At 39.4% G+C, this 15,137-nt stretch overlaps 1 protein-coding gene across 1 annotated transcript; it reads right to left on the bottom strand.

Moving 5' to 3' along the window:
• Positions 1-220: 220 nt before the first annotated feature.
• On the bottom strand, positions 221-14,924 carry LOC148759213 (uncharacterized). Its single transcript, XM_088793457.1, has 5 exons — positions 11,331-14,924; positions 7,734-7,848; positions 7,398-7,571; positions 1,674-1,780; positions 221-362 (listed from the first exon to the last, which is right to left on the bottom strand). Exons 1-5 carry the CDS (start codon positions 11,564-11,566, stop codon positions 221-223), a joined length of 774 nt encoding a protein of 257 aa, XP_088649583.1. The 5' UTR covers positions 11,567-14,924.
• Between the last annotated feature and the right edge of the window lie 213 nt (positions 14,925-15,137).

A 15,137-nucleotide genomic window follows, 5' to 3' on the forward strand; every position in this document is an offset into this window, starting at 1 on the left:
AGATAAAGGTCTTCAAAGTTCTGGGATAAGGAATCTGTCCCTTTGCTACGTCTTCCACGTCTGACCGTTTGTTTGGTTTCTGGCTGAGGATATCTACTAACTCACTGCCATGCCCCCACTGCCTGAACCCAGTTATGAAGTCTCACCTGTTACCTAAGAAGTAACAGTTAAAGTATTTGGAAGTTCAGTTTTGTGATAATTAGCATGTCAATGTAAACACTTACTCCTTCAAACCTTTAGATAAAGCATATTCTTCTGCAGTGAATCCAAAGTCATCTTGAGCAAAGACATCTGCACCTGCCTGAAGCAGCAGCCGGACTATATTTGAGGATTTAGCCTTTACAGCAAGCATGAGGGCTGTTCTGAAATAACAGACAGACAACTTCACCCTTAGGAACTGTAAGTTACCTAAACAGCAACATTGAGAGACTCTACCAAGTGCAATATATTGCTTATCTGTATAGAATTGACCATTTACATGCTTAAGTGTTCATCTTTGTAAATTATGTCCAAAGCTAAAATGAAGGCACATGAAAACAACAAAAACAAAAAGCCTCTTGCCCCACTTGGGTACTACCTAGAAGTTGCTAATTTAAAGTTCTTTAATAGACAAGTCACTCTGCTGAGGTCACTTATCTGAAGTAGGTGAAGATTTCAATGAAGAATTTCCCGTTTCTTCCTTAGTCTTATATACGTTACATCCAAAGTCAGCTAGAAGTCAGGTAAATTAAAGCTAGTTGGCAGGCTCAAAACAATAGTATTAATAATAATTCTAGCAATCATTGTCATCATTGAAGTTAATGGTGCGCATAAGCACGTGCTGGGCACCGAATTACACGCCAGGTCGTGACACACGACCATCCTCGAAGGAGATATGATTTTCCTCGTTTCCACATCGGGAAACATGTGTGGTGATGACAGTAATGTTCCCATGGTCACACACGTGACACGTAGGAAAGCTGAGCATTGAACCCAGTCCTGAGTGAACTGAAAGCCCATCTCTTTTTTTATCACCCATCCATGACTTGTTTCATTAAAGAAGAAGTTTATTCAGTTAATGTTGTCTTTCTCCCTTCTACCCACACCAATTAAAAATGATAAAACAAAAACACATCAAAATAGACTAGAAATGAAAAAGGATAAAAACGGAGGAACATCTGGTAGTAGCAATTCACAGTCACTTAGGGAAATCCCTATGACATCAGCATTCCTTGAAGAAAACAATTTCAAGCAGAGTCATCCAAACAACAAAATCAACTCCTATTTACCTTTAACGTGCATCTTTTAAGGAAAACTGAATACGCGGCAGAGGTTAAAAAAACTGTCAGAGAGACTAAATCCCATATTGTGTCATAAACTAAGTCAGACCCCATACTACACAAAACTAGTAAAATTACAGTGAAAACCCTTTAGCTAATATAATACCACGTGACCCCAAACTGCAATGACAAATGACATCAGTCGGTATCATAAAGGAATATGAATCCTGCAAGATACGGTTCTTCCAGTTCACCAGTCAGAATAATTGCTTTTCTACCTAACGGACGATGTGCTGATATTTTTCACTTTGTAATCATAGGTTAATCCTCTTCTTATTAATCTTTCTGACTTGAGTAACTGTTACCGCTCTAAAACAGTTCTAAGTTTAAAAACAAAAGAACAAACCACTGTACCTTTTCCACTTATCAACTGCATGTATGTTTGCATGTCTCTCGAGTAAAAACTCCACCATTTCCTGGCTCTTCCGATGCACAGCAAATAAAAGTGGTGTAAAATCAAACTGTAAAACAGAAAACATTTTACAGCTTAAAAACTACATAGTTCTACATCAAATTTGAAAACTCATAAAAGATCCTCTAAACTTGAACATACACTAGAGAAAGTAAATACAAAGTAGCCCTCTGTGCTGTCATCTGCTGCTCCTTCCCTTTAAAATATCCTCCTTCTTCCTCTCCAACGGATGAACTTCCACCTTATTCTCCAGAACTCCCCTCAAACACTGACAGCCCTGGTTCCAAAATCTTTGCTCCTATCACAGTCTCTACCGCACTGCACTGCAGTGATTTCATCGTTCCCATCTGAACCCGGAGCTTTTGGAGGGCAGGGGCTATTCTTCATCCCTGTGTCTCCAAGCTCGAAATCATAGACGTAAATGCTTTAAGTCGTTTTATTGAATTGAAAACCTAAATAATTGTTTCTGGGGCAGTGTTTGTTACATTGTATTCCAAAGAATATGTACTTTACCAGAAATTAACTACTGTGGCCCAGTAGGAAGATTCCAGAAAGAGCACCTGTGTTTGAGAAGTATTATAAAACTGTGCTTTATATGGCTATTACTAAAGAAGTGTTTCAGGTTGCTTATTCCCGATTTGACAATACTTTTCTGTGGCAAACATTAACGTTTGAAATATCATGGAATTTCAGGGATATAGTTTGGAGAGCTTTCCAACAGAGGTGAAGGTTTTCTGCAGCTTATGCAAACATGCTTGCTTCTCTTCTATCCATGTTCTCAGGATCCCAGATGTCAACTTCAGGCTCTCCTGCTCCAAAAGGGTCACTAAAGAAATGGACTCTAAATTAAAAAGAGTTAGGCTTCAAATGACCTTTGATTGCTTATCGCTAAATGGTCCATGGGTTTTCTCCCATTATAAGATGATGGGTTTTTATCTGGGCTGTTGGTAAGCTCAATGTGAAATTTCATTCTCAGTTACGATGATAATCTTGGGACCCCAATCCCTATCTACTTTTTGAAAAAATCTGTTTTTATTCTGGGTCTATTTTAATTGCTACTTAAAATTATTTTACGGCTCAGGCAAAATATAACTCCGAAATAAAATATCATGGCTTATCAGTTAACGTTTTAATACTGATCTTTTAGCATCATGAAAGCGACTAAATCACTTGCAGTTTTAAGGAACCCTGTTGAGGAGGAAGACAGAATGCTGACTGGAATATGCATGACACCTACAACTATAGCCATCACTGACCTCATAAGACTTAAAGCCATTTCCATGGGTATGATCATTTATAGGACGTATAATGAAAAAGGAAGGCTTTTTTCTTTTTCTTTTTGTTTTTTTAAAAGAAAAACAACTTAGGAATTCTAGCTTGAAAAACTTACTCTCATTCTAAGGAGATTAACATAGAACACATATAATAAATCAACATGGACTGTCTTGAAAATCTTGAAATGTTTATCAAAATACTCTGTACGAGAGGAATCGCACACTCCAGTGCTTCCGGAGGCAAAGAAGGGGACCCAAGTAAGTGAAGAACCCAGGTGGGGACAGCAGCACTCTGGGGAACACATGTCTCATAGAAGAGGCGCAGCCTCTCCACAGGACACCCACTGTAGTCAGGGCTCAAGGGGACCAGGCTGGATTCGTTAAGAGAAGCTTGACATCGTTGTTTCTTCATCGGTCCCCAAACTCTCGATGTTGGTTCAACATAGGGGGGCAAACTAAACATATCGAGGAGCCACAACTAGTCTATGGCCCACTTGGGATTTGTTATCTGCCTTTTCCAAATGTTTGTGTATAATGTGAATATTTGTATGTAAAATCTTTCCGTTTTTTAGTATCATAAGCTTCATTAAAAATCTGGGCCCCAACTTGCAACAAAACTGTCACTTAGACTCATTACACCCACTTCAAGAATTTTTCCCATTCTTATTCAAACCATAATCTATCTGTATTCATTTTTCAGATTGTTAATCCAATGGATAATTACATTAGAGGACTGCTGACACTAAATTATTGACACTTCCCATCTGTATTGCTACTAACTTCATGGGATTTCATGTTTAAACCTACCATCGTGATTATGCCACGGCTCTATGAATTTCCCAGACATACTGAGAGAGTTTATCACACACTTTCGATCACTGCAGCATCACTTACGGTGGCCAAGAAACGGAAACAACCACACTGTCCTTCAATAGATGGCTGGATAAAGAAGATGTGGTATGTATACACTAAGGCATACTGCTGTGCCATAGAACAAATGAAATGCTGCCATTTGGGACAACACGCATGGATCATGACATTATTATGCTGTGCAACACAAATCGGACAGAAAAAGTCGAGGACCATACAACTTCACTCATATGAGGGATAGGAAACTGAAAGCAACAGATGAACAAGACAAAGAAACAAAAACTCATCGACACAGACAACAGTTGAGTGCTTACCAGAACGTAAGGGGGGACGGTGGATAGTAGAGGAGGGTAAGGGGGGTCAAATATACTGTGAAGGCAGGAGAACTGACTCTGGGTGGTGAGCACATAATATGACATATAGATGACGCATTATAGAAATGTTCATTGCAGCTTTGTTTACGGTGGCCAAGACATGCAAACAACCAAAATGTCCTTCGATAGATGAATGGATGAAGAAGTTGTGGTATATATACACAATGGAATACTATTCGGCAGTAAGAAAAGATGATATAGGAACATCTGTGACAACATGGATGGATCTTGAGAGTGTAATGCTGAGCGAAATAAGTCAGACAGAAAAAGCAGAGAACCATGTGATTTCACTGATATGTGGTATATAAACCAAAAAGAACAAGACAAACAAATGAGAAACAGAATCTCATAGACACGGACAATGGTTTGGTGGTTGCCAGAGTATAAGGGGGGTGGGGGGTGGGGGGTGGGAGATGAGGGTAAGGGGGATCGAATATATGGTGATGGAAGGAGAACTGACTCTGGGTGATGAACACACAATGGGATTTATAGATGATGTAATACAGAATTGTACACCTGAAATCTATGTAATTTTACTAACAATTGTCACCCCAATAAATTTAATAAAAATAAAAATAAAATAAAAAGAAATGTACACTTGAAACCTATTTAAATACAATAACCACTGTCATCCCAATAAATTTAACTAAAAAACAAAGAAAAGAAAACTGGAGATTTACAGAACAACAGGCAAAAGAGTAGGCTCACAATTTCCTATTACTGCAGGAAACCCTGCTTGCAGTAAGCATTTGTTGATCTAACAAGTGGAGCACAAACAAACATGCAAAATTCTTAAAGGGCCCGATTCTGTGCATTAGGAGACCACCCATCAGCAAATTTCTGAAGATTCTCTGAGCGCCAGTGAATGACTGATGGCTGAAAGGAAAAAGGTGTTCTTTTTTAAGCCAGTAGATACCGCCAATGATATTTCCTTCCACTTCTCGAGCCCAGAGGTACAGACAGTTCAAAAGTCAGGCGAAGAGTGTTGGGAAGGAGAGAGCTGGAGGGTAATCACCTCCCAAACTCCACCTCTTCTAGAGATATTTAAGTATCTGAGATCTGCGAATTGATATATTGCACTAGTAGTTCTTCACCAAGAGTTGTATCCGAATCTCAGGGAAATATTTCTAAATAACACATGTCCAGGCCTTATTAGCTTTACTCAGTCAAAACCTTCAGGGAAGAGCCTAGCTTGTGAATGATTGTAAGTGTTTTTAAAGTTCCTAGGGTGACTTTGATTTGCCAGCACAATTCTAGCCGAGAACTAGTCCAGTAGACGATCACTTCAGTCTCTTCTCTCGCCTATGTCACCAATTTCCTCTGACATTGAGGATTAGGCCAAATAAAAGTGGAAGAGACATGTCACTTATGAAAAGCACACTTAATTTCCTGGGTAGGAGAGGAAACGGGATTAATAACTCAAAATGCAACTTGATTTCCTTCAAGCTAAACTCCTTTCTTCTCATGGGACAGTCTAGATTTCACAGCAGAGTTTAGACTCTTACCTAGGTGGCTCTTTCTGCCAGAACAGGATGATATGTCACTTAATTATCTGTCCTTCCCTCGTTTCCCACTTAATTGCCACCTGTTCACTGTAATTTGGAGGATTCGGAGCCTTCCTAGAAGTGGTCTCGGGGGAGTTTAAAACTCACTGACTCTCTCTCCCAAGCTAAGGATTATTATCCCCCAAAACTGCAGAGGACCTTGACTAAGTATATAAACCGAAGGAAAACAAAAATAAAAAAACACTTTTTATTAATTAAATTTATTGGGGTGACATTGGTTAGTAGTTGGTTGCAAGTGTCATTTCTATAATACATCATCTGTATATTGCATTGTGTGTTCACCACCAGAGTCAGTTCCCCTTCCATCATCATATATTTGACCCTTTTTCCTCATCTATCACCCCTCCCCTCTCTACCCTCTGGTAAATATCGAACTGTTGTCTGTGTCCATGAGTTTTTGAAAAATCTCTTCTTGTTATTTCCTCTCAATAGTTCAATTTCCAAATTCCCCTGCATATTTCTCATAGTTATTTCCTTTCCCTTTCCTTTTTCCCTCTCAGGCTTTGGCCAATGGGAGCTAAATAGCTTTATATAAATCACTTGTTTATAAATAGCAACTTGTCAACAGCAGGAAGATTTCAATGATATTGTAAAATGCTTTTGTTCGTTTGAGTTTTAAGGAGAAGCCGATTTCAAAGGCAAATTGTGCTTTCCTGCATTGTTTTGCATTAATTGGAAAACAACTCGGACGTGAAAAAACACTTAAAAAAGGAAGTGTTGCCTCTAACAAGTTGTGTTTTCACAAGTAATTTGTCACAAGTGCATAAAGGAGAGCTGTGCCCTCTACTGCTACTTTAGAGGTATGATCATGTAAAGTAAAATTTTAGAAAATTGAGTTCCAACTGTTTGCATTCAGGGGACGCTTGAGCTTCCAAAGATGTAAAATTGACCCTTCCTGTGTCAACCAAGGGCATTCCTGCTGGGGTTGCATTGGCGAGCGGTGATGTACGTCCAGGAACAAAAAGGGGTGAATGCAACCCCATCACCTGCTCCCTCTGTACGACAACCCGCCCAGCGTCTCCACGAGGCTGAGCAGGAGCCCCACTCCGAGGTGGAGACCCCAAGGGGGGCCATGGCTGGCAGAGTGGCTAGGAGCACAGGTGGATGCCCCGGCTGGATGTCCAAACGTGACTGGCCCTCCTGCCCCAATCTTCAGAACCCCCGAGGCCTGGGCTGCTCAGGGCCTGTGTCCTGCTGCTTCCCCTCCCCACCTGCATATCGCCAGCTCCCCGGCCGGGACCCAAGTTCCACCCTTCCTCCCACCCACCCCCAGGAGCACCCATCTCCTAGGCCCTGCCCTGTAGCAGCCACCCCCACATACTTCCAGCCCACCAGGTCTTCAGTCCTCGGTGGGCTCTGAGCCTTGCACCCACTCCCACGCAGTAACAGGACTGTTACAGGCCAGAGCTGGGCCCTTTCTGTGGCCAACCCATTTCCCCTTCCTGACTTGGCTTTGACTTGTTTCTGTGGCGACAGGGCCTGATGTACAGCATGCAGTATATATCGACTAGAAATAAAATGCTTGTGGCTGAAACACATGTATTATAAATAGTGTATAAATACATACATCTGTGGATCTATACCTCATTGGTTGCTTCCATATCTGCCTGGTGTTGCAGGAGCTGTTCAGCTATCGCGGTGTTGTGCCCCATGGCCGCATAGTGGAGAGCCGTGTTGCTACGGAAGTCCTTCATATGTGGGTCCGCTCCGTGTTTTAGTAGGATTGTTGCACACTTCTCTTCCTGGCTCTCCACGGCCTGTCAGGATTACGTCATTAAATAAACGGTAAATTATGGGAATTCAAAGTAAGCATTCCACAAGTTTCCACAATTAGGTATAGTTAATTGAGAGAAATTCATTTTTATTCTAAATAATTAAACCAAATCCATCTCCTGTTGACAGAGCTGGCTACCACATACCTTCATGAGAGCTGTCTTGTTTCTGTTGTCACCGACATTCATCTGGCATTTCTTCTCTGCTAGAAGAGTCACCACTTCCAGACGGCCAAAGGCGCAGGCCAAATGGAGAGCAGTCCTATGAGGGTGAGAGGACATTTAGGACATTACAGGGCACCGTCTCAAACATGCAGTTCTGCATGCAATTGTAAACATGACACACTACTCCAATGCCTTCAGAACCAACACAGAGTTTTCTTCTGCACAAAGGACAACATTCACGAGCTCTTGTTACTCGCCACACTAATGAAAGAGCAGCCTAAGCGACTACAGAGAGCATGCCCTGGGGAATCAGCTCAACTCGGGTTTGATCCTAACTTAACTCTACCACTTAATAGCTGTCCCTTAGCCTTTGTGTGCCTCCATTTCCTCATCAACAAATGGGGATAAAAATAGTACTTAACATCACAGGGCACTGTTGTTGGCTTAAATGGGAATCTATGCAAAGTGTTTACTTAGGTTCCTAGCACAAAACACACACTCAATAACTGTTTGGTAATATTATCCGAATTATTACCATCACTACTACTTTACAAGACAACATTTCAATTAAGTAAAATGATATCATTCTACCTACTTTGCAGCTGTGTTTTAAGGATTAAGAAAGAACACTGCATTGCAGTGGTTCTAAGATGCTTCTTTTCTCATATTTTAACACCTCTGACACTGGAAGGCAATGCATAATTCAGAATGCCTTGAAAGTATAGTTGGCGGCATTTAAATAATTTCTTACTGGTACTTACAAGAACGGGCATCCTACCACCCGTGGTGCCTGACGTGAAGTGAAATAATGGAAACACACCAGACCTTCCGCAGTTCTCCTCGTAAGTTGGCATCTAAATAAATGTTCGTTCTTAAGAGCATCACGGGGAAAGAGGACTAAAATCACAAAGTAATTCTTGTTTTGATTTTCAAGAAACTTGACGCCAAAGGAGACTCAGGAGTCAAGTGACTAGGGATGGCTCATTTCATTGACTGTGGAGATTCAAAGATTATATGAAAATCGGATGATTTCCAATGATCAATATTCATATTTAATACTATTGCACACTAGCTGAACAGCAAATTTGGTCACTGTTCACAACGTCCTAACTGTAGAAATCCTTTTGTTTGAAATGGGGGAGGAAAAGCTTCAATTGAGATTAGGTACAAATACTTCCATTTACAATTTTTCATTTCACTCCTACTGGGCAACATAAAGTTTTTTAAGGATGAAAAGGGCCTGAGAGATAGATTCTGAGAGTCCTGGGTAGACTGTGTCTGCTCCGTAACAGTTATTCAGTGTATATTTGATGAATAAATGGATTGAAAGAATGGATAACTATAGCTGGAGATTTCAACATTTGTAAACAACATTTTTATAGTAAAGCAGTACTTCTGCAATAGTAATAATCACTTATATGTGCTTTTTTGATCTCCACAAAGACAGAACCAAAATGATTAATCAAAAATCATTTAATATTATAGGTAATGAAGCACTATGTAATAAAAAAAAAAACTAAGTGTGTACAGAAATATAGATACATGAACTTCTACAGGCACAGATAAAAAGACTGCCTTTACTTCTGAAGAGGCTAAAAGTTGCCAAAAATACCAATCTTTAAAAAAAATATATTAAAAAATAGAAGTGAGAAATTGTTTTAATCTGAACAAGATTCATATACCTGGGAATAATGAAATATTACCTGGGATTACTTTATTAATAATAAACCATTACTAGAATTTCTGTATATGTTCAGTGTAGAGATCAGATTTTTTTAAAAAGAAAACGTCACAGTACAAATACTCAGATATCAAGTTTGCACATATTTTGGGCTAAAATAATATCGTAGTCCGTGTGTGTGTATAATCAAAGGAATGCTTTTCTCCTTTTCCGAGCTACCAGAGTACATCTTTGCACGTGAGCATGTATGTATCATCCATACCACCTTCAACGGTCTCAGGTAATTCCATCCTACGGATGCACTGCAATTTATTTACGAAATCCCTTGATGTGAGTTCTTCACAATACATTGATATTGTAAGCAGTGCTGAGAAAAACAAATTGTATGTGATTTATCTAATTATTTCATAAAGATATTTTAGTACTTGGAATTGATGCGTAAAGGGAACACACATTTTTAAATGTGGTACTTATCACCAACTGCCCGTTTGAAAAGTCAGAAGCAACTTAAACTTGAAGCAGCAGTACAAGTACCATGGCTCCTCATCTTCTCAACCTTGGAGGATGGAAAAGAAGTTGTCATCTCTCTTTCAACTTGAATTCCTTTTCTCACCTGGGACACTAAGTATTGGTCACTTACAGATACACAGAAAGAACTTGGTCCCATTCAAAATTCGAGTGCGTTTTTTCTGTTGATTTCAGACACTTCTCTATAAAACGAAGATACACTTTTCCCTGATATACTTATGCCGTACATAATTTGCAAGTACATTTTCTTTTATTTTGTTAATATTATTTTCTGATATACAGAGACTACTGATTTCTTATATTGCTCAACCAACCTTCTGAACTCTTGCTTTTCAAGTCTTCGCCAACATAAAAAAATGTATAAATAGGCATTTCTGTTTTCTTCTGGTACGTTCCTCATTTCGTATATTTATAAGTTTTTATCTATAGTACACCTGGAACTTATTTTTGTGATATGAAAATCTAACGAATTTTCTCCAAATACTTAACAGGTATTTCTCCGTCATTCATGAGTAATTCATCTTTTCTACTAACGTGAAATGCCGTCACTATCAAGCTCTAACATCCTACCTATATTAGGGTGTTTGGGCATTTTCAGCTATATTCCAATCATGTATCTCTCTTTTCAGCTCTTAGTAAAGAAATTGTGGCAATAGAGCACCTGTTGACACCTAGAAGGGCAAATCTTTGTCTACTGTGCAAAACGATTCTTAATGTCATCACCACAATCAAAGAGACAGCACGTGCAACCCAAACTTGTAAAGCCCTGAGAGTTTAGCCGGCTTATGTAAAACTGATACCTACAGGAAGAGCACACATGGGGAGAAAACGAGTCTTCCTAGGCAAGCCCACAGCATGTGCCCCTGGAAGCTTCCCTTCTAAGGCCCCTCAGTGAACACCGTACATACCTGGGTGGACACTGATGGAAAACGGATACTGGGCTTTAGCTGAAGAATTTTTAGCCCACAAGTTGATCTACTATGGGAATTCGTTTTCTCATTAAGCACTTTTCTATAGTATTTAACAATATGGTCTAAAACTGTGGACATCAAAAATAAAATGCTGCATATACTTCTTTTCATTTCTATTATTGATATTTAGTTAAATCGCTTTAACATTGTCAGTAAAGTGCTCTATAAGGGGAATTATGAGTGACGGGTCCTTGAGATTTTGTTCCTGGTGCTCACAAAGTCGGCCTGGGCACTGGCACCCGGGTAAGGTCCCCACCCGCGAGGGAACACAGCACAGCGCCCTGGGTGACAGGAGGGCTGAGCTCCACCTGGATGAGCCTGGGCCGCTGAGCCCTTCTGCCAGGTCCCCCAGCCTCCTCCAGGCCCGCCCGTGCCCACTGGCCTCGCAGGCCCTCTCACCTCTTCTGCTTGTCTCTGTCATTCAATCTCTCTGGATGGCGCGAGAGAAGCCTCTTCACTTCTGATACGTCGCCCCTGCAGGCAGCTTTGTGGATTTGGGGGAGATCTCTGTCTTGGATGTGGTACCCAAACTGCAAGGAGACACCATCTCCAGTCCAAGGATGCCTGCCAAGACCATCGCTCTGTGATCTCTTTCCGAAAACCTTCCGAAGCCCGAAGCCAATAACCTTCTTCATGGCCAAGCCTAAGGGCTTCAGAACCTCCTCAGCACTTCTTACGCTTTTTTTCTCCCGAGCCCAACCAACAGCAGACTCTAGAGCAGCCAACTCCCTGTCGCCACACTATCCCAGCAGGGCAGTTAGGAAGTTTGGAATCTCTCAGCCCAGAGAATGGCTGTAACCAAGCAACGGTGCACGGGTCAGAGACTGATGTCAACTGCGCATGCGCACAGAAGCCCCGTGGCTGAGGTCAAGGGTACCCAGAGCGCTCGTGCAAGGCCCAGGTGTCTCAAGTTTCAGAGATTGCTCGTGGGCAGCGCTGAGTTCCATTCTGACCTTGGTGGGCGTTGGCCCAGTCTTTTGCTGGGTGGTCTGAGCAAAATGAAATAGGACATTTCATTTCCTGAATTAAGAAAGCAGAGATGTAACAGGCAGAGAACTTGGGAGAAGCAAAAACCATAAATGAGAGAAGGGGAAAAAACAACTTTATGTACCCTAAACTGAAATCTAATAATCTCGATTTATAAAACAGACAAGCATTTAAAAGCTTGATTCCCAGAGATAACTCTTCTGTATTTTGAAATGTTTTACTTTCAACCTCAATATCTATCACCTTAGACCCAAAAATCTACTTAAAAAAATTGGAGTATACTTTGTACTTATCTGCTTTGTGAATAAGGCCTGTGGAACTAGAAATCTCTTTCTCTTTTCAGTATATATGTCAAGAAAGAAAGGAAATTTGCTCTTTTTGCCTCAGGATTTCACCAATTTATTCAGTCTAGAATGGCCAGAAAAGATCCACCTTTCCAATCCTTTCTTTAGTTGGTATTATATTCACTTGTCAATTTGTGACGACTGGACCAGTAGTATTATAGCCGATGTTTGATTTTCAAACACTTTTTTAAAAACCCACCTTAAATTTGTCACTTAAATCCTTCAACTGTCTTTCCAAACGTGAGTTCGCATTAAGTTAATCGGTTCATAACTAACCACACTGCTGACTGTTCATTTTTGGCAGTGTCACGACACTTGTCTGTACAATGATTTTGCCAATATTTGAGTATTTAATCATCTTTTTGTCCTTATAAAACTGAGTAGGAAATATAAAAATGAATTTACCAATACGCAGAAGCATAGATCATACAGACATAATACAGTTATTAAACCTAGACATTATTAGACAGTCTGAGAAACATCCTTACGTCAAGTGAAACAAATTAAAGAAAATATATAAATCATTAGAAATAAATCATGGAAGATTATAGCTAAAAATCAAGGATAAACCAGTAATAGCTTTGACAACTTTCTTGGGATGAAACCCTTACATTACAACACGTTAAGGCTACTATTAGGTTTTTGTGCTTTTAAGTTGCATATGCATTTGAACCTAAAATGCTATGAACTAGCAATCACTTCTCCTTAATCACTACGTAATTTTGGCATCTAGTGGAAAAAGTATCTACTATTTTTCTAATCTACCATTTCAGAAGGAAAGAGTCCAATTTTAGCTGTTGCGTCTTTCTGAGTTTTCAAAAATGGATTCCAGCAGAGAAAGACTGTTTCTGATGCTCGGGAGAATATTTTGGCCCTTTTGTCACAAACACCGAGTGCAGGTTTTCGGTAGTGCTTCTATACATCATGTACCTCCTAAGTAGTGTACATAGCTGTTTCCAAGTGCAGAAATGTTTCCATCTTTGAAATTTAGCAAGATACGAGTCTACATGACACAACGTTTTACTCTAGATGAAGAGTATTTTTCAGATTTGTATATGTTATGCTTGAATGGAGTATTGTTTTCATTATACGTCCAATATGCATTATTATGTAAAAGCTCAACTTACATTTTCTTTCAATCTTGGGCTTTGCTATGCATTCTTTTAAAGGTGTATTTTGGTGAACTAAAGTTTTCAAAGTTTTGAAATCCCATTTTTCTTCTCTTTCTCCTCCTCTTCCCCTTTGTTCTCCATTTTTGCTTAGAGTTCTCTGTGTCTTCTCTAAAATTTTGCCTATTCCAAGATTACAAAAAAATTCATCCCTGTGTTGTTCTCAAAACAGATACCGTGTTTCCCTGAAAATAAGACCCAGCTGGACAATCAGTTGTAATGCGTCTTTTGGAGCAAAAATTAATATAAGACCCGGTCTTATTTTACTGCAATATAAGACCGGCTCTTATATAATATAATATAATACCCAGTCTTATATTAATTTTTGCTCCAAAACATGCGATAGAGCTGGTTGTCCAGCTAGGTCTAATTCTGGGCGAAACACGGTAGTTTTGTTTTTACATTTGATCCATAAACTTGTGTTTGTCACAAAGTATGCAAAGAGATTCATTTTCTTTCCATAATAGTTGTCTGTTTTTTCCAGCATCATTAGTAAAAGGACTATCGTTTCCCTAATTAATTTGGATTAACTTGGCACCTCTGTCAAAGAATCAGTTGACAATTTAAGTGTGGCTTTTTTCTGACCACTGATCTTATCATCTGTACTAAAGCCAATACCACACTGCCTTGAAGATTAAAGCTGTACAGTAATTCTTGAAATTAGGTCGTGTAAGTTGTCCAACATTTTTCTTCTTTTCCAAATTGTTTTTGCGATTCTAGGTTCCTTAGATTTAAATATTCATTTTAGAATCAGCCTGTCAATTTATCCAAACAAGAGAGAGCCACAGAGAGAGAGAGAGAGAAAGCCTTCTGGGATCATGACTAGTTTACGGTGGATCTACAGATCAATTTGGAAAATAGATATTTTAGGATTATGGATGCTTCCACCTGTGAACATGGTCTACGTGTGTATTGATTTATGTCCTTAATTTGTCTCAAGAACATCTTCTAGGTTTAGGCGTATTTACTTCCAAGTATTGTTTATTTTTATGGCACTTTGAATAATACTAATTTTAAATTCCTTTTCCATGTTATTCTAGTACATAAAAATACAATTGATTTTGGTAAACTTACCTTATATAGTGTAACTTGATTACGTTCACTTATTAGTTCTTGCAGATTTTAGTAGTATATCTATACAACTATGGGAAGGGCACATAAAAGCCATTGTATTTCCTCTGATATAATCTTTATTTCTTACTTGTCTTATTACATTGGTTTAAAACATCCAGAAAAACGTGGGAAAACATACTAAGTGCAGGATCCCTGCCTTGTTCCCATCTCTATGGGAAACATCAAGTATAATAATTACCTGGAGGTATTTCATAGCGGTTTCTATCAGGTTGCGAAAGATCCTCTCTATTCTGAGTAAGCTGAGATGCTTGATCATGAATAGATACTGAATTCTGTCACACAATTTTCATCCATCTTTTAAGATTATCATGTCATTTCTTACTCTAATCTAATTCTCTTTATGTCGAATGACTTTTTTTTTTTTTTTTTTTTATTAAATTTATTGGGGTGACAATTGTTAGTAAAATTACATAGATTCCAGGTGTACAATTCTGTATTACATCATCTATAAATCCCATTGTGTGTTCATCACCCAGAGTCAGTTCTCCTTCCATCACCGTATATTCGATCCCCCTTACCCTCATCTCCCACCCCCCACCCCCCGCCCCCTTAACCTCTGGCAACCACTAAAC

The sequence above is a fragment of the Rhinolophus sinicus genome, chromosome 1, assembly GCF_057876585.1.
Source record: "Rhinolophus sinicus isolate RSI-liver-muscle chromosome 1, RSI-T2T, whole genome shotgun sequence".
Lineage (NCBI taxonomy): Eukaryota > Metazoa > Chordata > Mammalia > Chiroptera > Rhinolophidae > Rhinolophus > Rhinolophus sinicus.